At 46.4% G+C, this 22,586-nt stretch overlaps 1 protein-coding gene across 2 annotated transcripts in view; it reads left to right on the top strand.

The window, feature by feature from the left end:
* The window catches only part of LOC132024906 (contactin-associated protein-like 3), a 157,498-nt gene that overhangs the window by 27,038 nt on the left and 107,874 nt on the right, over positions 1 to 22,586 (top strand). For both annotated transcript variants that reach the window (XM_059412117.1, XM_059412116.1), the window contains exon 3: positions 8,753 to 8,946. In XM_059412117.1, coding sequence (XP_059268100.1) covers positions 8,753 to 8,946 — 194 coding nt within the window. The remainder of the gene's footprint in view (positions 1 to 8,752; positions 8,947 to 22,586) is intronic.

The raw sequence follows: 22,586 nt of genomic DNA on the forward strand, positions 1-22,586 counted from the left end.
TAAATGTAAATTCTGAAGATCATTACAATGGAATGGAGCATTTGCCTCCCTTTATTTGGTATTTCTAAGATCACAGTTTAAGTATAGCTTGAATTTTATCATGTCCTCAAAAGTCAGGTATAGGAACCCCACAAGTGATCGGATAGACTGATAGGGACCCATAAGGACACAGTGGAGGATTTTGGTGAGTTTGGGGAGTGGAGAGATCATGCCGATGAGGACCACCTTCGTGGCCTTTTACTATGAAGAACCATTTCTGGCCAGATATATTCTCCTCCAGATAGTTAGGAAGCATCAGTCATGATGACTTTCAGTCCTCCGGTGAAAATAGCCTCTCACTGAAGCTGGTTTTCAATTAGTAATTAAATGATCAAATTTACTATTTTTGGTCTGGTGGTTCCTCTAATACCAGCTTAACATCTAAACTTTCCAGTGGTTGCCCAAAGACTGTAAAAACCAAATAAGCACCATCCTTAATTAGTTTAAAGGATCCCAAGGGGCCTGTGTATTGTGTTTCTGATTTGCATATACAGAATATTTTTATGATTCAGGCCTCTGGTCCTGTCAATGTGGTGGCACTGGGAAGTTTATAAACATCAGAAGGGAAAATCTCAGTGTTTAAGATGAATTTATTTCCATTATACTTAATTAAAAAATTAATAACTTAGACTATCATAAGCAGCCATTGTAAAATGGTAAGTACAAACGGTATTTACTATAGTCAGATCACTCTTTGCAGATTTAAATTAATTTTTTAAGAATGTGGCAATCACTCGATGAGGTTCTTTCTTGTGGCTGTTGCTACTCTGATTGTACACAATACATATTTCATTAAATATTCTTTCATTTTACCATCTGATTTCATACCCATTCCCAAGGCAGAATTTAGACAGCACGGTTGGTCAATATTCCTTCTGAAGGATTATCTATACATATTTTCCGTTGAAAGCCAGCATCCCGGGGGCATCTGGGTGGCTCAGTTGGTTGGGTGTCTGCCTTTGGGCTGGGCTCATGATCCCGGGGTCCCTGGATTGAGTCCTGCACCAGGCTTCCTGCTCAGAGGAAAGCCTGCTTCTCCCTCTGCCCCTCACTCCGCTTGTGTTCTCTCTTTTTCTCTCAAATAAATAAATAAAATCTTAAAAAAAATTAAAGCCAACATCTCAGATTCTTTCCTGGAATATCTTTTGACTTTGTAAATGCTGGAGAACAGATTAGTTCCCTTCAGTTTAGGATATTATGATGTAACATGTGGATCGTATAAAATATGGAAGATTTTATAATAATAATGACGATGATTCTTCCTATATAGTAGTTGTAGCTTTTTTGAAAATTTGGCAAAGATCTGGTGATGGAAGCCGTGTTAGACAACTTGATCATGTGGCTAAAATGTCCTTGGTCTATATTATGGTACCTGGAGATTGTAAAGAAGGTGTCTGTCTTATCTCCCTATTTTGCCCAGCAGTCTCTGAGCTTTCAATATTTTTATGGAAAAATAGAACTATCTGAACCCTCATGGCTCCTGCCAGGGATTTTGTATGTAGCTGATCGCTGCATCTACCTGATGTAGAACATAGTAAGACAGCAGTCAGTACATACAGTTTCTTTATTTTTATTATTTTATAAGATTTTATTTACTTTTTTTAGAGAGACAGAGAACACGAGTGAGGCGAGGAGCAGAGGAAGAGGGACTAGGAGACTCTGCACGGAACCTGAAGTCCGGCACGGGGCTCGATCTCACGCCCTCCAGATCATGACTTAAGCGGAGATCAACACCTGAGAATTTGCTTAAGAAGAAAGGCTGTGATTCAGATCACTTCCCTAAGAAAAGGCATAAACACTTTATCTTTACATTGATTTTCCATCCAGCCAGCTTCATCTGCATTGCCCCTTCTAGGAATTTCATTTTTTTTTTTTTTTTTCTGCCCAGGGCCGCTTGCTCAGGATTCACCAGCTAAGGTGGCCTTCCTGTCTGCCAAAGTGGTGGGGTCCAGTTAGCAATCCTTCCCGAGGCACCCGGGATCCCTGATGGGTCACAGGTGCCATACTGAAACTGACACGGGAGTCCTGAACTGCCCCTTTAACCTGGGACTCAGGAGGACCATAGCCAGGGACAAGGGCTGCCGGGACCTTTCCGGCCCCACCGTGGTCCGCTGCTCTGCTGCTGTGAACGTGAAGGGAGACTGCCTGGACTAGGGACTGATGGGGGACGGTGACCCCAGGGCCCCTCTTCTCCTTCCTGCGATCCTTGCAGCCTGACCGTGTCCCGTTGCTGCGCTCCCTCCGAGGAAACCGGCGGAGTGGGCTTTGCTCTGACATGTTCACCTGCCATCCTTTAAAGGCACCCCCAAACCATGCTGCTTGTCATGTGATGTGACGCTCAGCCCTCCCCATTTTTGCGTTCATGACAATACTCTGCTTCCTACAGCGGGTAATTGGTCCACGGCTCTTCATCAGAGGCTCTCACGGCATGCTTACTAACGGTTAGGAATTAAGCCATACAGCGTCCTTCAAGAGAACGCGAGTTTTAGCATCAGTGGAATTTTCTTTCTTTTCCCCCAGAGGCATTTGGCTGACTGAGCAGTCACAAATGGGCGGCTAATTTAGTTGTCATGCTTTTGTCTTCCAAGCAGCTCCCCACTGCATTTCCTGACATGATCCTCCACCATACTGGATTTTTAAAAAAGGAGACATTGCCTTGAGAGCGTGCAGCTGAGCTCCCATGGGGAGCCGTGGGCTGGCCTGGCCTCCTGCCCTTCTGGACCCTGGACTTCCCAGGGGTCTTCCCACAGCAGAGGGAGGTGCCCCTGTTCCGATGGCCTCGGGGGTGATCTGATCTCCCGTCTGTTCTGCGTGAGTCAGGGGGCTGCTGAGAGAATGCCCTCCTAGAATCAGGACACGTCCCAGAGCCGCACTCCTTGTAAACAGAGATTTCATGGGACATGAATGAGCTCAGTCACACGTTTTATTCAGTATTAAGTGAAGGATTTATGACCTGTTCGGATTGTGACAGGCTTGCTGGGCAGTTCTTGCTCTGTTTCCATGGTGGGAGTCGGCAGAACCGTCTCATGTTTTGCTGGGGCAGAACTTGTAACGAGTCGGAGCTGAGAGCCTCTGGTCAGATCTCAGTGGGTCTCCATGACCCGTTCAGGAGTCTGTGTGAGGACAGCAAAACAAAACACATGGGACTGACCCATTTTTGTCTGTTTTATGCAGACAGAGCTGCAGTCAGAAGGCTTGGTGCGTAGGGCATGGAAATCAGTCCCTGGGAAGGTCACATGTGAATGCCTGTGCGGTGCTTTCTCTTCCTCAAGATCTCTGGCACTTAAAGCAAACTCAGGGCGACAGGTGTGCACTGAGCATGCATTTTCATCTGACTGTCGAAGGGTCTGTTTACCCAGCCATTTCTGGTCTTTGCACGTAGGAACCCGGCTCACACTGAGGCAGCTGCAGTGACCGTTTCCCTCCGGGTGCCTTTCGTGGGAAATGTCCCATTCTCCCGGCTGAGGCTCCTAGTGCAGTGCAGGAAGCACACAGGCAGGGGAGCTGGGGGCCCCGAGGCAGGGTTTCTGGGCCTACTCCGTCCTGATCGCCGGAATGCTACCTGGACACAGCTGGTGCTGTCTCTTGAGGAACCAGATTTGTAGCAAACGCCTTAATCTCCTCAGTAACAGCAGTGTCTGACCCAGGCTTCAGCACATCCAGCCCTAGGACCCCTGAGTGGAGAGGTCAGGGGGACCTCGACACCGTCGCCAGAGCCCATCTGCCCGCTGGCCCCTCTTTCCTGGGGATGCCTGTCACCTTCCTGGGGATGCCTGTTCCCTTTCTGGGCTGACTTCTGCTTTCCTGGGATGATTTTTGCCTTCCTGGGGACACCCGTCGTCTTCCTGGGGATGTCCATTACCTTCCTGGGGACACCTGTCATCTTCCTGGGGCAGGCAGCATGGGCTCCTGCTTCTCTCCTGCTCTTCCCGCTCCTGCTGGGCCCTGCCTGGAACTCAGAGTGAATGAGGAAAGAACACCACCGCTGGATGCGACCCCCTCCCGGACCACAGAGTATTGACCCCGGGGGGACACTTCCCTTGGCAACAATTGTAGTAGAGCCACTTATGTGTTTGGCATAGATGCCCTGAAGATGGGTAGGTCTGTTCCCTTCCAACTAACCCGCTTGACTTCTGCTCTGTGGGTATCTTTTCTCCCCCCACATCCAAGTTAGTTACCACATAGCACCGTGTTAGTTTCAGGCTAGGGTTCAGTGACTCATCATTGCGTACAGCACCCAGGGCTCATCACATCGCGTGTCCCCCTTCATGCGCATCACCCCGCTACCGCATCCCCTGCCACCCTGGTGTCCCGGAGAGAAGAGTCTCCTACGGCTGCTCTCGTGCTCGCTGAAGCTTGAAGGAGGCATGAAGTTTGGCTCTTCTCCCCCTGGGTCATGTTCTTCTCTGTGTAAAGCCAGTGGTTCATACAAGCACATGTTCTGTGAATACCAGGGGTCGAGGTCACCGTCATCACCATCCTCGGACAGAGCAGTTCAGGCCCCACTGTGAGTTTCCTAGCCAACCTTTCCTCTCCCTGAGGACGTGTCCCTGCTGCTGTCAGAGCCACCAAAGCTGGGGGAAGCAGTCATAGGATTAACCAGAGACAGAAAACTTCTGACAGATCAATTTAAATATAGTCTGGCTGGTGGTCAGCAGACAATCTTGAATAACCCAGGGACTGCGGGGAGGTGTCTGTACAAGGGGTCGAGAGTGGAAGGGGCCAAGCTTTCATCCAACACCCTCACAGGAACCTCAAATGCTGTGTCTTCCTCATTGGTGGAGCAGGGACCGGCATGCCAGTCCTGCTTCCTGGGTGTGGGGCATGTGGGGTCCCACGTGGGGCCCCGGGTGAGGTCCTTGGCCCATCCTGCATGCACGACAAGTGTGTCTGTCTTTACCGTCTTACCTTTGGGAAGAAGCGCAGGCAACAGACCTTCAGTGATAAGGTCACTGGAAGAGTGCCGGGGCTGTGGCCCTTCATGCACCTTGAAGCCACGGCAGGGATGGCCCATTGTAATGGTGACTGTCATCCAGCACCCAGCAGCCTGTGGGAGGGACGACACTGGGTGCTGCACACATCCTCCTGCGACATCCGCCTCAGCGCTGCAACACACAGCTAGCACACTGTCCCCAGGAGGGAGAAGGATGTTCTGTGTGGGGTCACCTTCCAGGCTCTGCACTTTGCCCTGCACTAGGGGGGCCCCCAGATAGGTTTTCCTTGGTACACATTATGACACTGTATTCAGGAAGGGGCGGAGGGGGGAGAGAGGCAGGTGAGGGGGGTGGGGGATGCAGACTCCCTCTGCGCATCAGCGTCCAGCAGCGATCTGGGTGCACAGGGACCTCGTTAGCCTGCTGGAGCGAACCGCCCCCGGCATAGGGGATTCTGCTGTTCCATGCCTGCCGCCGCCCCAAGTTCATCAGATGGCTTGGCACACATGCCCAAAGTACGTCCTCACTGAAGGTCAGGAGGAAGTGTTCAGGGTCTGTTACCTGCAGGTGGGGGAGGCTGGTTGGCAGGTAGGCAGCAGCACCTGTGGGAGAGGCTGGTCCCAGGAACATGCCGGTAACATCGTGATCTTTTTACTGAATTTGCTTCCCTGCATGGATACTTCCTGGCCTCGAGAGAGGTTAAAATTCACAGGGAAACATGGCAAAATGCCAGCAGGGGTATCGTCAGTACCTTCTACAGGACTCTGCTGTGAACTAGGATGAACCTGGATACAGGACGTCAGTAGTCCCTCAGAGATCTAACGTGATCTGTAGGAAATTTCAAATGGAGTCTCCACGTTAAAATGATCTGCTGAATGCCAACACCTAAATTTTAAGGTTATTTTTGTGACAATTATAAAAATCATGCCCAGCTGCCAAGGAATGTCCCTCGGACTGTGAGTGGCTCTCAGCTAGAATACAGAAGGCCTTCCAGTCATCAGCCGTGAGCGGGGCCCTCGGACAAAGCAGCAGAACTAATCTTGTCACGAGAGGCAAGGAGAGGTGGCAGAACTGGCATGGGCTGAGAACACAGAGGAGACTCGGTGTGTAAACAGCCTCCTGGTGCAGAGGAATGGGGTCAGTGGGGTCACTGGGGAATCCAAATAACGTTTGTCGTTGCATTAATATTGTACTGTGTAAATACCTTCATCCTGATAAAAGCCCCATGACAATGTAAGATGGTAACTTTGGGGGAACCTGGTACAAAGGAGACAAGAATCCCCTCTACCACGTTTGTAGCTCTTTGGGCAATTGGAAGTTATTTCGGAATAAAAAGTTAAAGATGCTTCTGCACAGCAAAGGAAACAGTCAAGAAAACAAAGAGGCAACCCACGGAATGGGAGAAGATATTTGCAAATGACAGTACAGACAAAAGGTTGATATCCAGGATCTATAATGAACTCCTGAAACTCAACACACACGAAACAGACAATCATATCAAAAAATGGGCAGAAGACATGAAAAGACACTTCTCCAATGAAGACATACAAATGGCTATCAGACACATGAAAAATGTTCATCATCACTAGCCCTCAGGGAGATTCAAATTAAAACCACATTGAGATATCACCTTATACCAGTTAGAATGGCCAAAATTAGCAAGACAGGAAACAACATGTGTTGGAGAGCATGTGGAGAAAGGGGAACCCTCTTCCGCTGTTGGTGGGAATGCAAGTTGGTGCAGCCTCTTTGGAGAACAGGGTGGAGATTCCTCAAGAAATTAAAAATAGAGCTTCCCTATGATCCTGCAATTGCACTCCTGGTTATTTACCCCAAAGATACAGATGCAGTGAAAAGAAGGGCCATCTGTACCCCAATGTTTATAGCAGCAATGGCCACGGTCACCAAACTATGGAAAGAACCAAGATGCCCTTCAACGGATGAATGGATAAGGAAGCTGTGGTCCATATACACTATGGAGTATGATGCCTCCATCAGAAAGGACGAATACCCAACTTTTGTAGCAACATGGACGGGACTGGAAGAGATGATGCTGAGTGAAATAACTTAAGCAGAGAGAGTCAATGATCATATGGTTTCACTTATGTGTGGAGCATAACAAATAGCATGGAGGACATGGGGAGTTAGAGAGGAGAAGGGAGTTGGGGGAAATTGGAAGGGGAGGTGAACCATGAGAGACTATGGACTCTGAAAAACAACCTGAGGGTTTTGAAGGGGTGGGGGGTGGGAGGTCGGGGAATCAGGTGGTGGGTATTATAGAGGGCACGGATTGCATGGAGCACTGGGTGTGGTGCAAAAATAATGAATACTGTTATGCTGAAAATAAATAAAAATTAAAAATTAAAAAAAGATGCATTACAGAACAACCCAAAATGCAGCACATTTTGGATTCTGGGTCAAAGAAAAAGGCATTGTGCTTGTGGTACGTTGAGAGGAAAGTTTGGAATACTTGAACAAAGATTCAGTCTGGGAAACCTGGGTAGAAAGGAATGAGAACGAACCTGGGTTCTCCTGAAGGCTGTGCTTGAACACATTGTGTGGTGAAAGGGGATGTACTGAAGAGACGTCCGTGCCCACCCCCTGGGGACGCCCTGATCCTGATGCAAGCGCCCCACTTCCGTTTCCCTCGCAGCCGTCCTGGCACCATGTCACACACTTCCTGACATACACTCAGCCCTACAGGCCTTAGCAAACCCAGGGCGGGGGTCCGTAACAGCCTCTCACGGGAAGACGGTCAATGCGGTCTAATGCGTTAGGCCTCATTATGAGAACCTCAAGCGAGGTGTCAGACAGTGGGGAAAATTGTTTTCCCAAACCCCTCTTATCATATTACAGGTGACTTCCATGACTTGTGTTTTCTGGACAGGGATAATTGGCAAAACATCGGTTCCAGAAGGTGCTTCAAACTTATTTGCCAGTTTTTTAATTGCTTATTAATTTAAAACCAGGAACTTCAATGTGACATCTAAGTCTACATTCAAAACCCACGTTTCTGGGGCATGGAAGAACAAGGTATGTCCCAACACAGCCTCTGGGAGCCTCCTCTGAGTCCGGGTCTCATCTGTTTCTCCCGGGACAAGACAAAGCCTCGTGATCTCTGCTCTGCCGCTGTTGTCTCGACAACCTAGAATGTTCTTGTTACTCGCTCGCTCTTTGTTCTCCCTCAAGCTCCCCGCTGCCCCTCAGGCTCTCCCTCCCTGCGCAGGAAAACCTTCAAGTCCACCCCTGCTGCTCTGCGTTTCAGATGGTTCTTCAAAATGCCTGTTTCTCGCATGAACCTGTGAGCGCATCGAGCGTCGGGTTTGCCATCCCCACCCGTCCTGCCGTCATTCGGTAGGGCACTTCCTCATGCTGGGATTCCAGAACTAAGCTGTTCTAGTTCCACCACGGTCTGCATGTTTTCCTTCAGGTCCGTCCAAAGGCATGTCATACATACAGGCCGGCGGAGATATTAGTCTCAAGCAGGGATGCAGTGACCTGGTGTTTGGTCGGCCACGTGTTGCCTGGGACCACTGGACGCCCGAGAGTCAGGGTCATGACTGAGAAATCAGAGCCATTCATGAGGAATGTAGGATTCATCTGTTTACTTAACCCATGGCTTTGAGTGTGTGTGTGATCATGGAGGGTTATACGTTCAAGAATTTGGAATTCTGATTTTCTTAAGTTTTCTTTATGATCTCTTTCTTCACAGGATAATGTGATAATGTCTTAACGATTTCTCTCCATGACTATTTTCTCCGCTTCTGTTTCCCCTCAAGGGGCTGGTGGCTGGTCTCCACTTGTGTCAGATAAATACCAGTGGCTGCAGGTCGACCTTGGAGAGAGAATGGAGGTCACAGCTGTGGCCACGCAGGGAGGGTACGGGAGCTCCGACTGGGTGACCAGCTACGTCCTCATGTTCAGTGACGGCGGGAGGAACTGGAAGCAGTACCGGCGAGAAGAAAGCGTCTCGGTATGTTCCTTCCTGAGAGCTGTCTCTCGCTATGAATTGTGCCAGTCACTCCCTGATGTTGTGGATCTGTCGACTGAGCACAGAGACGGAGCCCCCCAAAGTAGCTGAGTGTGTTTACAAGTGAATATAAGACGCGTGTGGCCCCGTATGTGCTAAGTCAAACGTCCCTGTGCTGCAGGGAAACACTGAACACGTCTCCCCATTGTTCCTGGACATAGTGTGTGATTGAACGGGTGAGGTCACGTGCAGCCTAGTGTAGCTTCCCTCCCAGAGCCCGGGAGCTGGTGTCAGTTGTTCAGCCGAGTAAACGCATTCTTCCGAGTCCTCCGGTTAAGTGAGATTCCTGAAAGTCTCCAGACACTGACACACACGTCACAGGCAGTCTCCATTTAGATGATGGCATGTTGAGGGACACACGTCTGGCTCCAGCAGCAACCTGGGCACTTGTGTGTCCCCTTGTCATTCATGGGGGGTAGATCTCAGGGATTCTTTGGAGTCACAACGACTTAAACTCTCTTACACCAGGGACATGCTTTCTGCTCCTGATTCCATACCCACGCTTCTTTGAGAAGAATTAAATTTCACTCACCTGACTTTCTGAATATTAAAATATATGGACTTTACCAGATATCCAGAGATTTGAGTCTTTAGATCATAGTGTGCCCTGAGGGAGGAGCTCTGTGGAGAGAGTGGGGTGTCTGCTGCGGTGCTGTTGGCCGTTGGAGCAATAGGGGCTGTGGCCTCAGGAGGATTTCTCAGGTGGAGAAGGAATTACTTTCTTCTTATTATTAAAAATACACTTGGAGCGCTGGGGTGGCTCAGTTGGTTGAGCTTCCGACTGTTGATTTTGGCTCAGGTCATGATCTCAGGGTCCTGGGGTCGAGCTCTCTGTTGGCTCCATGCTCAGTGGGGGGTCTGCTTGAGATTCTCTCTCCTTCTCCTTCTGCTCTTCCCACTTCCCAAGCACCCTGTCTCCTGAATAAATAAGTCTTTTTAAAAATACACTTTAGATGGTTTCCAGGGGCTTTGGGAGGGGAGGGATGGAGAATTACTGTTTAATGGGGACAACTTCAGTTTAGAAGATGAGAAAGTTCTGGGGGTACATGACAGTGGCGGTTGCCCAGCCGTGTGATTGTCAGTGGTACACAACGGCACACTTACAAGTGGCCAAAGTGGTGAATTTTATATTAGGACAATTTACCCACAATAAAAAATATACAGTTTAGGTTCCATTTAATTTAGGTAAGGATATTTAGGTAAGTCTTAAAAATTATCTTGTCATGGTAAGAGGGGAAGTATCAGTGAAAAAGCTGGTAGCTTGTTAGCTTATCTGTAATGCTGACAAGGAACAAAATGACAATACTCATTGCGTAACAAATTGGCCTCACTTGAACTCCCTTAGAACTCTGTTACTTAGTATAACTTCATTGATTATGGCCTATTTAATTTTTTATCTCTGGACCTCTTTCTAGTGCATCAATAGATGTTGATTTAAATTGAATTAGGAAGAACTAGTTAGTTGTCTAACACTGGGAAAAAGAACAAATTAGTGTTTAGGGGACCAGCTGACTTCAATACCCCCCAGAAGCAGTTGCCAAGTGTGTAATCGGAAGTGTATCTCGACATTGAGCTAATTCTAGGAACGCCAGGTCCAAACCAGGGTTAAGATCAACATTAAGTAAGAATGAATAACAGTTAAAAGTTAAGGAAGCATTTACCTGTACAGAGAGCTTTTGTTCCAAATTAAATCTTGTTTTTTGAAATCAGGTAATGGATCACTAATGTGTGCTTATTCTTGGTTGTATTAACCAAGGTTCATATTTTTACCCCCATCCCACCCCGATACACGGATGTGACATTGTGACCATTCCTGTTTTTTAGTTAAGTGGTTTGGGGGGACCAAAATCCAAGCATCACCATGTGGCACCTTGTTTCAAGGAGCCCAGGGGAGTAAGGGCCAAGGGTAGTGGTGTTACTGACCCTAGACCATGCAGGTGAGGACGGATGCTTGGACTCCTCCGTCCCACTGGCCGTCGCATGGTCACGACTGGTGTGGTGGCCTCCCTCCCACACCCGGGGAGCTCGCTCCCAGAGACCCGCCTTGGTAAACGTGTGCTGGATGAGTGCAGGGGTGGAATCTACCTTCCCTGGAGGTAGGACGCTTCTCCTGAGCTCCCTGCTCTGCCCCCTTTGAGGGCCTCGTCTCGGCTCAGGGCTTCTTGAAGCTCCTCCAGGGCAGGAATTCCTTCTGCCTTTCGGTCTCCTCTAGGAAAGGCGCTCCTTCTGCACGTCCTTCAGCCGTCCCCACAGCACACGTGGTGCTGTCTCCACCGCAGGCTGCGTACACAGCCGGCTCTGGCCACAGCAAGTCCCACGAGATGATAATTAAGATTCTACCCACAGTCTCTTGAAGACGATCGGGCAGATTTGGCTGCTCTCTGGCCCTTCTCACACAGAGGACCTGCTCTTCACCCTAAAGCACATACCTTCCCGGAGGCCCTTCCCACTCTTCAGGTCCTGGTTTTTAATCTATGCTTCACTGCCATGAATTTGAGAGTGAATTTAAGATTCTAAAAACTTTCCTTGAGATATTTACCCTCTTTATCAGCAGAAGAGATACTGTCATTTCCTTGGTTTTGTGCTACTCCTGTAAAAAACAACTAGGTGCTCCGTGGCCTAATACGAGACAGAGCTGTTAGGTCACGATTTCTTTAGGTCTGAAGCCTGGCGCACCTGGCTGGGTCCTCTGGGTAAGCTGTTGACTGAGCTGCTTTTTTTCCCCTGCTGGGTGTCTGGAGATCCCTGGGATCCTCCTCAGGTCCTGTGATTCACTGGGGGGACTCGCGGGACCGATGCATAGTCATAAAACTCTGATGTACCCAGGGTACAAAGCAAAAGGAGTAAAGGAAAAAATATAGACGGGAAGAAGTCCCCAGGAAACCAGGCCTGAGCCTCCAGGAGTCCTCCCCAAGCAGAGACGTATGGAGCGTGCTGAGTTCCCTCCAGAACAAGTGAGAGCTGTCCTTGCCAAGGGTAGTCAACCACAGAAGCTCATTAGAGACTCAGCAGCCTGAACATTTATTGGAGGCCAGTCACACAGGCTCCTTCCTTGCAAGACCCCAACCAGGACGATGGGTACTGAGTGTAAATGAGCTGTTTGTACAAACATTAGGCACAGTGAGCCACTCGCATTATTAGGGTCTTGGGACTGTGTCAGCCTTGAGATTTGAATTGGTCTAGGTGATTTAGGAGTCCAACCACTGTGAAGAGGAAGATTCCAGTGGTCTCAAGCTCAGCTGTACCCAAGAGGGAGGCCTGCCCCATGTCTTCCCTGGGTCAGCTACTGGCATGTTTTTCCTGGTGCAGATGGATGGGTTTGGAAGCCGGAGGATGCAGCTTGTCCTGGGCACCTGTCACCCTGAGCACATGATTCTCCCTTTAATGAAGCCTTAGGACCCTCACTCCATTGTCCTTTGGCTGCAGGACACTCTCTTTCTCCCCAGTAATCACCAACCTAGTGGAACAAAGCCCAGAGTGTCTTATTGCTTTTATCAATAACGACCAAGTGCTTAAAGTTAGTACCATCTTTGAGAACTAGATTATTTCCTGAACCTGTACATTTTGCATTAATCAGGGCTTTATTCTTAACTCCTGAAACTCAAGTTCAAAGATTATGTATCTCTTAGGAATTCAAGATTGGGCCGTTACCCAGAACATACTGACAACTTAGAATTTAAGTGGCGTTTTCTTCCTCTGCAGGATGTTTGCATGAGAAGGGCATAGTCTAAGGAGAGACTAGTAAATGGATTTGGAGAAAAACAACAACAAAATAAATTATTTGAAATAAACATAGAATCTAGTATAATAATTCTATTGAATAGATTTCTTTTGCCTTGAGAAAATGTGTATCAGTGGGTCCTTGGGTGAAAATAAAAAAGAAATAGCAAAGAATTTGAAACTTTGTTTTACTTTGGATGACTTACAACCTGAACCAAGCAGAAAGTGTTGACTAATTAGTGAAGCTAAGTAACATTACATGGAAGGAGAGGACAACCTCGTAGTGCTCTCCAAGAGTGACGGAGGTGACTGCAAAGGGTTAGCGTAGAAGAAATGACAGGAAAATGCTGGGAGCAATGCAGATGGGATGGGGCCATCAGTCACTTCGGCAGTGGTTCATGTGTTTGAGGGAAGGGACGGGTGCGCTTACAGGAAAATAATCGATTGTGAAGTCCAGATCACAGGCACATGTGTGGGTTTGTGGTTTAGGATATGTTTGCAACATGGCCTCACTAGAAAAAAATCCCAAACTATTGAATTCAGATTTAAATAAACCATGGTGACTTGGTGTAAGTAGAAAAATCATGAGACCCGTATGTGATTTCAAAATAAGAGGGATAAGAACCATGTCCAATCATAATAAGAACAACTTGAATCAGAAATAAGGAAGCATGTGTGCAAGGAAGTACGCACTCTGCTGAGTAGGCAGCTCGGCCGGGAGCTGAAGTGGAAACTCGCCGGATGCAGCCCCTGTGAGTTCAGTCGCTAAGTCCATGATGGCTTATTTCAGGTCTGGGTGTGCACATTCACTATTGAGTTGATGACCAGAGAGAACCAAGCCCCACCTCACATAAGTAGTTGCAGAAAGGGTCTGCAGGGTCTGTGAGGCCAGATTGGGGTCTGGGCCAATGCCAGGCTCACCAGGTCCAAGTGCGGCTCTGAGACCAGTCAGTTTATAGCGTAATGGGAGCAACACTTGCCGATTCCATTATCGGTCACTTCTGTATACTCAGCCTTGCAGGAATATGGGTATCCCCCGCTTAACCATCCCGCTCCTCATGTTCAGTGTATTAATCACCATGGCAGCCCCTCTCTACCCTCCTTCATGGATGGCACTTAATCATTGTGGACAGCAATTGGATTTTCCACATGTGTCTTCCCTTCCTGAGCTCTGAGGGCCATTAGGTCAGGGATTGATTTCTGGGGAGACCCAGGCCTACTATGGTCTCTCAATAAAGGGCTTTTGGGTTGAATTAATGGAAAGTTGCTGTTATCAAATAGGCCCCAGCCAGATGGGTAGTTGACGATATGGAAACCTTAGCCACCCCTGGGATGCAGCTTATGCAGTGGGAGGCTTTTGGTGCCAAATATGAGAGCGAGATATCTAACACTTCTTCCCCACAAAGTTGTACAAGGATGATGCCTATTGAGTCTAAGGTGGTCTCCGTGTGCCCTTACCTGCAGGTCTCAGTGACGGCAGGTAAATGCTGGATTCCATCCTGGAAAACCCTCCTTCTCCCTCCTCCTTCCTCGCTTCCTTCCTTCTCTGTCAATGACAACCCTCCCCAACCCAAAACCTTCACTCTGTACTGAAATTGCGTGGACACTCCCTGCTTTGTCAAGTCTCACGCGTTGCTCTCTCCTGTCTGGAGCACTACTCTCTTGTGTCTCGCACACTACTCTCTTGTGTCTCGCACACTACTCTCATGTCTCACACACTAGTCTCTTTCATTCCATTCATTCATCTTGTGACTGTTTCACATCAGCTCTGGAGTCAGGGTCTCTGGCTTGTTTTTCTGTCTGTCTTTTCTACCTACTTCATTAAAAGTAGGATTTTTTTTTTTAATTCCTTGAAAGAGCACAAAGATAAAAATAAAAAAAAATCCTTTCTGTGTTAAGCAGGAAAAGTGAACAATGAAAAAATTAAATTCTTACAGATAAGTTTCCCCACAGTCATGGAACCGAAACATCATTGAGCTGAGTCTCGGGGAGACAGAAGGCAGGGAAGCTCAGGGAATCTCCAGCTGAGTCTCCTGGAGAGTCTTCCAAGCCCTTTGCAACTCAGGCAGCTCAGCTTCAGAGGATGATGTAACAACAGTTTGTCTCAGATGGAGTGACCATCAACTCTACGCTTCTACAACTTGCAGATACTGTAAATATACAGAATGCACATGTGTGGTGTGTACTTATGCATTCTGTATACGTACAGTATCTCTGCAAGTTGCAGAAATTGTGCCTGCAGTTAGAAGTTTTCCGCCTTTGATGCAGAGCACATTTTATAAATTTGTATAGACAGAGGCAGCAATGAAATAAATAATAGTATTTTCCATAAGAGGACGACAGGTATTTAAAAAAAGTGTTAATGTAGCTGGTCTTAAAACTCCTAGATGGTGAGAGTTTCTGATTAGCAATCCTCAAATTTCCAGCCAGTACTGTTGGGGCATCAGTTGAGAAGCTGGAGGTCCTTTAAAGATCCTCTCAGATTTCTCATGCTGAGAGGACTGCTGGTGTGTTCAAGGGATCTGCTAGCTTGTTCTGTAAAGGGGCAGATGACAAATGTTTTCAGTGTTGTAGGCCATACAGTCTCTGTTGTAGCTCCTCCCTTGTGTGAAAGCAGCCACAGGCATTGTGTAAGTGAATGAATGTGGCTGTGTTCTAATAAAACTTTATTTACAAAAACATGCACCGGCTGCATTTGGCTCTGGGCTGCAGGTTGCTTGATCCCTGGTTTAGTCCATTTTGTATCTGTCTAAGGTGTGAGGTAGGGATCCATGCTCATGGATTTTTCCAGATGGCTGCCTAGTTGCTACAGTATCATTTACTGAGCAGTGTTATGCAGGGAACAGATGTAAGACAGATGACTGCTCTGCAATCTGAAGGAGACCAGTGTTTTTCACGTTTCTGTCATGAGGTCTTGTGGGTGACTTGTCTTCATAATGAGTCATCTTACTTAGGTAAAAAGTAGTCTTTCCCCTTATTGCTTGTTCATCTCCAGATTAAGTTTTAAACTTCTACTTCTGCCTTATTTCAGCACTTGTGTCAGAGATAATCAATCTGGGATTTCTTTTACTTTTGAGAATTTGGACGGCTTTTTAAAAGCACTTATCCAATGTGACCTTAAAAGATGAAGGTGTTAAGCCCTCCTTTCTAAGCCTCTAACCTTACGTTCTCAAGTTAAAAAGTGCATTCAGATAGAGAGGGAAGTAATACAAGAGGCATTAAAATTAGACATGAAGATAATTTGTCATTATATGTTCTTGAATAACTGTAGAAAATCTCCTGGGAAATAATTAAAAAAAAAAATAAAATAACTCAGCAATGTATCTCCTCATGAAAGTAATTTCCAAAATTAATTAATTTCTCTTTGTACTTATAAGTAATTAGTTAAATGATAAAGGAACGATGGATTTCATTTTTAATAGAATCACAAACAATAAAATTGACAAGACAAGCTCCAAAAGGTACTTAAAACACCATTAAGGGGCATCAAAGAAAAGCGAGATTAACCCTTGTCCTTGGATATCAAGATGTATGATGTATGCTCATCCTTAACTAACCCTGAAATAAAATAAAATGAAGTCTTTTTTTCTTCTTTCCTTTCTTTCTATTTTATTTATTTGACAGAGAGAGGGAGAGAGAGAGAGACAGTGATGGAGGGAACACAAGCAGGGGGAGTGGGAGAGGGAGAAGCAGGCTTCCCACTGAGCAGGGAGCCTGTTGCAGGCCTCTATCCCAGGACCCTGGGATCATAACCTGAGCTGAAGGCAGACTCTTAACCACTGAGCCTCCCAGGCGCCCCTAAAATGAGGTCTTTCTAACTTTCATTTTAAAATGTTTGCATGCAAAAGTAGCCACAGCAATTGGTAAAAAGAATAGTATTAAAGGGAATTATTCCTATTAAGTTAGTAAAAGGTCTTACAAAGCTTAAATGTAGCTGCTTGAAACTACTTAATATTAATATTGTTTATATTAGCATAATGCAAATATTAGTGAAGAAATAATAGTGTTCATTAATAAATATATTTACAGAATTAGCAAAAAATAAATGTGCCACTTCAAATTAGTGACAAAAAATGGATTATTCAATAAATGATACTGGTACAACCTGGAAAAAATAAATGAAGTTGGATCCCTATTTTATACCTTAAATACATACAATTTAAAATAAATCAGCCACAGAGAAAGGGTAGATGCAATTAGAAAATGTTTTGTACACATTATTGGAAAGAGCATGCTAAGGAAAATGGGAAACCCAGATGCTACAAAAAAAAAAATAAAAAGATTGATAAGCCAGATTAATTTAAAAATGATGTGTGGGGAAAAATTGCTGTGAGATGACACCAAACATAAATTGGGGAAAATTTAAATATATATGATAAAGAGCAAGTTTTCTTCATTTATAAAGCATTCTTGTAAATAAATGGGTATGATTTTAAAAATCATTTAAAAATGGGTAAAGATAGGGACGCCCGGGTGGCTCAGTTGGTTAAGCGTCTTCCTTCAGCTCAGATCATGACCCCAGAGTCCTGGGATCGAGTCCCGCACCGGGCTCCTTGTTCCAAGGGGAGCCTGCCTCTCCCTTTGCCTGCTCTGCCTGTCCTGCCTGTTGCTCTCCGAGCTTCTGCTCTCTCTGACAAATAAATAAATAAATAATCTTGAAAAAAATGGGGTAAAGATAGAAATAGACAGCAAACAAAATGAAACAGAGAGTTTTATAAATGCGTGAAAAGTTGTTCACTCTCACAAACCCTTGGAGGGCAATTTCCATAAAATTAAGTAAAGGGGTTCCCAAATGCCTGCTGCATAGCTCTGAAGATGATAGTCCAGAAGGAGCGTCACCTTAAGTCCCCTCAGTACACTGTCTACACCGAGTAGAAACTCCACTCCTGGGAATGAATCCCACAGGGACACATAAACGGCACAGAATACGCCTGTGAGGACAGTGTCACGTCCTCACAGTCACGGTCCGGTTCTCTGCCGCTGGTGAGCGCAGAGATAAAGCATGCTACGGTGCAGTATTGCATCAAATGCCTTCCTTTGAAAAGAGGGAGGTGAATCTATGTATTGATAACGAGCTTCAGGAAATGCTATTTTAAGTGAGGAAAGCGATGCGCACACTGTGTCCCCATCCAAGGTCCCTGAGATGACCATGCACATACGTGTGCATGCACACGTCATAATTCTGGAAAGACACACAGCAAATTAATAATAGCACTTCTCACTCTGCGGAAGGGGCTGGGGACTAAAAATACACAATAATTGTTATTTTTAAACTACATGTATATATTGCTATTCAATTAAATACTGGGTGTTGAAAGGATTAAAAAATACAAAACAGTTAATTTTTATTGTGGTAAAAAGCACATAACATTAAATTTACTTAACGGGTTTTAGGTGTTTAGTTCAGTATAATTACTGAAGATAATTATATTAAGTTAATATATTAAGTATGTTCATGTTGTCGAGCAACACATCTCTAGAAGTTTCTTATCTTGTAAAATGAAGGGCTCTGAACACACTGAACACGAATTTCCCCTTCCTCCTCCACCCAGCCCTCGGAAACCACATTTTATTAACTGTGTCTAGGACTTTGACTGCTTCAGGTGCTCCATGTAAGTGGAATCCTATAGCATGAGTCTAGCTGTGGCTGGCTTACTTCACTCAGCATAAGGTCTTTGAGGTCATCCACATTGTAACATGGGAGAGGACCTCTTTCCTTGTAAAGGCTGCATAATATCCCATTGTCTTGGTACACCATCTTTTCTTTATCTGTTGCGATGATCTGAATGTTTGTGTCCCACCTGAAGTCACTGCTCTAACCCAAACTCCCAATGGTGATGATGATATTAGCATGTGGGACCTTCGGGAGGTGCTTAGGTCATGGGAGCAGAGTCCTCTAGAAATGGGCGGTGCGTTATCAAAGAGGCTCAGACACACACCTACCCCCTTCTGCCTTGTGAGGACACAGTGAACGTGTGTGGCCCAGAAGAGGGTCCTCACTGATCATGTTGGCACACCAGCCCCAGACTTCCAGCCTCCAGAACTGTGAGCGGTAATTTTCTGTCATTTAGAAGGCACCTAGTCTACAGTGATTTGTTCTACCAGCCTGACTGGACCGAGATATCCCTTCATCTATCAATGGCCCCTTGAGGAGCTTCTACCTCTTGGCTAATGTGAATAATACTGCATTGAACATGGGTGTGCACCTGTCTCTTGGGGATCCTGCTTTTAAGTTTCTTGGACATATCCCTAGAAGTGTAATTGCTGGATATGGTGATCCTATATTAAGTTTTTGAGGAAGCTCCAAACTCTTCCTCAGGGGCTGCACCATTTTGCAATCCCCTGAACAGCACACAAGGGTTCTAATTTTTCATCTACACAGTGTGTTTCTGAGAGCTGAGAGCTGAGGGTCTGCTTCCCCCAGACCCAGTCCAGGTATGCTTCTGCTTACTCTACGTGGATCCCCCAAGTTCTGTGCTCTTGTCCTCTAAAGCAGTAGGACCCTTTGCATCTCTGTGTTTCTCAAGAAGGCATGATGAGCTGACCCCATATTCATGAAGCCACATCTTCTCTGTTGGGTGAATGGCTTCCAAAAAGGTGTCATTCATGGCTATTTTCCTGGATGACCGTCTCTCCCTGATGACATTTGGAAACTTCCAGTTACTGGCTTCTTTCTTTCATACTGCTTCTGTGTTGGCCTTTCTCCCCAGATTACACCCTTGACATAAATTGTGTCGATTCTAAGATCTACAGGCTAATGGCTACAAGGCATATCATATCATTCATGCTATTTTTATTACACATAAAAATAAAAATATGCTCGCTATTTATTTGAGATTGTCAGCTGAAATGAGGATTTAGGCTTGAGTATCCTTCATGTAAATAGAATCTTAAGTCATCTCCACTGTGACTATATTTCTAATATAGGCTTTTTGAGGATACAGATAAGAATAAATACTATTCCAATTTAAGGAAAACTTTTTTAGGTGACTTCCAGCTTGCATATAAAAGGGCAAGCTGCCTCTGGAATTATGGTACAGAGGTCGGTGTGTATGGAAATGAGCATGTCTGTCTGTCCTGTTCCTGTCCACCAGCTGAGCTCCACGCCTGAGACATCAGATCTCCTGCCAGTCATAGTCCCTGTGATGCTGTGCTGTGCTCAGAGCTCTTTTTACTTTCTTATTGGCATAATCTTTTCCCTTATGTCCTTGAGGAGATTCAGTTAAAACTATCAAAAGAGCCCAGTTTTAAAAAAGAGTCCAAGGTCAGACCCTTTTCCAGAAGGAGTGGTGAGCAAGAAAGGAGGGCAGGCAGCGGATGTCCCAGACCTTTGCCTCATGTCACGTCTGTGACCGAGAGAGAGAAGTTCAAAATCCACCCCATTTGATGTGCATTAGGCAAAGGCACTTTATTTGGATTTGATCCCGTCTTCTATTGTGTATTTTTTAATGTTCTTAATCAATTCAAACCTGAGTGGCTTATCTTCCTTTCAGAGCTTGATCTTTGTAATGATTCAATAGCTTTCTTTCTTACAAGAGAGAAGAGAAAAAATTCAGGACCACGGAAAGAGACTCCCCGGGCGGCGTGGGGGGGGGGGTGCCTTCTGCAGCAAGAACTTTATTAGGGGAAGTTCCCACTGAGGGAAGATTCAGACCCAGCACAAGCTCCTATTTCCTGGGAGGAAACTTGAGGGTTAGCAGAAAAGTGTCTCAAAACGGAAGGCAAAGTCACTGTGGTAGTGCTTTTTTCTGTATGCCCCCAAATAATAGCAAGTGAAATGCTTAATGCATTCATTACCTTGTTGAAGATTTTCTACCCTTAAATTAAATAAATTCATTAATCAATTATTAAGGAGGCACACAGTGATCTCCTGCCTCTCTTGGAAAACCTACCTGCCTCTCAGACACTCCTGGGCACCTTGAGGTGGGAAGGAATTAAGTCTATCCCTGTAAGATTTTCCTAGGTACTGTTACTAAGAACCGCAGGCTCAACACAACAGAAATTTGTTCTTGCATGACTCTGGAGCTAGAAGTACAAACTCAATCTCTTGTCAGGGCCATGCTCCCTGCAAGGGTCTATGGGAGAACATTCCATGTCCTTCTAATGGTTTGATGTTGTTGGTGATTCTTGGGGCCCCTGGTTTGTCAACGGATCAGTGTGATGTCTGCGTTGGTCATCACGTGGCATCCTCCACGTGTTCTTGTTGTCTCTCCTCTGCTCTCGTCTCTCTCCTTATAAACCGCCCAGTCCCAGTGACCTCATTTTAACTTGACCATTGCAAAAACCAGATAACAAACAAGGTTACATTCACAGGTCCCAGAGCTGGGATTCCAACACATCCCAACATGACAATGGCCAGGAAGGACAAAGGCAGCTGTAGTTAAATGATATTTATTGGACAGGAGGAGAAAGACTTTCTCATTTTGTCTGTTGTGACCATTTTTAATAATGGAGGAAGAGCAATAATCTGGAATTGAAAGGGAATTGAAGAAAAATGCTTTTGAATAACGTGGGAAGATGAACAAACAGCATCCCAAGGGCAACGTACAGTGGGACCCATAGAGGGAAGCGGGTGTGTGAGCCGAGCTGATGCCTGCGGACTGGCGTCTGACATTTAGTGAGCATTTACTATGAGCCAGGCATGGTTTCAAGCATTCCAGGGACTTTATGTCATTTCATCTTGTTCAGCAGGTGTCTTCATGTTGCAGAACGAGAAAATTGAGCTCGGAGTTATACAATGGTCAGTGTCAGTGCTACCCTGGAATAGTGTTAGAAACGGTCAACATAGTCCTTTATTTTCCTTTTCGTTCTTGTTCTTGTTACCTGCTTTGAGATCGCTTCCCGGCACATGCAGAAGAAAGCCTTACAGAACAGGGGGAGGAGGCACGAGAGGATGGCCATGACCTTGGTGAGTTGAGGCAGATCTGGGTCCCCCAAGCCTTGGGTTTTGCAGGTGAAGGTGCACCCAAGGACAGTGGTTGGGGGATGTCTGGGCACTTGCTGCCCTTGGGATCCGCAGTGGCATTCCAGAATGATGTGGTTTGGCTGCCTTCCCAGCCCCGCCTGGGCCTCAGTTCCTAGAGCTCTGCCATCTTGTTCAGAGTTCCTCCATGGTGCCTCTGCTGATGGTTTCTCTCTGGTGGGGGTGAGATGCAGAGCAGGCATGGCGGGTCCCTCCAGGTTTGGGCACCAGCAAAGAGAGCTGCTCAGCATTGGGAAAACGCATCGCCTGCCTCATGCCCTGTTGGGGACTTGCTCAGCATCTCATGGCATCTTTGTTCGGGGAAATGCAAGGCAGTGAAGATGGCCATCCTAGACTTGCCTCTGGTTTTCTGTGGCCCTCGCCTGGACACAGTGTCTCTGAGCTCACGTCCCTCTCCCTCTGCGCCTCTCTGGCTTTCATATCCTTTCTCGCTGAAGCCGCTGTCTCCTTTCCAGCCTTTATGCCTCGTGTTAAGACGTACGCCACCTCTTCCACTTGGCGGCGAGGCGTCTGCCTTCAGCTCAGGTCATGGTCCTGGAGTCCTGGGATCGAGCCCCGTTTCAGGCTCCCTGCTCAGTGGGGAGGCTGCTTCTTACTCTCTCCTGTCCCTGCTCATGTGCTCTCTCTCATGTGCAAATGCATTCTCTCTCTCTCTCAAATAAATAAATAAAATCTTAAAAACAACAACAACAACAACAACAAAAAGAAACACCAGAGTGGGCATTTTGAGGCCCTCACCATGTGAAGTTGGTGGTGGGTATGTTCCCACTGTGTGAGGACAGGTGAGAAATTGTGCCAAGTGTCCTGCCTCTCTGTGACTCCAAATGAGGCATGATGGCAGGTGGGTCCCCTGTCACTGCTGTGATGTTGGTGGTGGGCA

This window comes from Mustela nigripes, chromosome 9, assembly GCF_022355385.1.
Source record: "Mustela nigripes isolate SB6536 chromosome 9, MUSNIG.SB6536, whole genome shotgun sequence".
Taxonomy (NCBI): Eukaryota; Metazoa; Chordata; class Mammalia; order Carnivora; family Mustelidae; genus Mustela; species Mustela nigripes.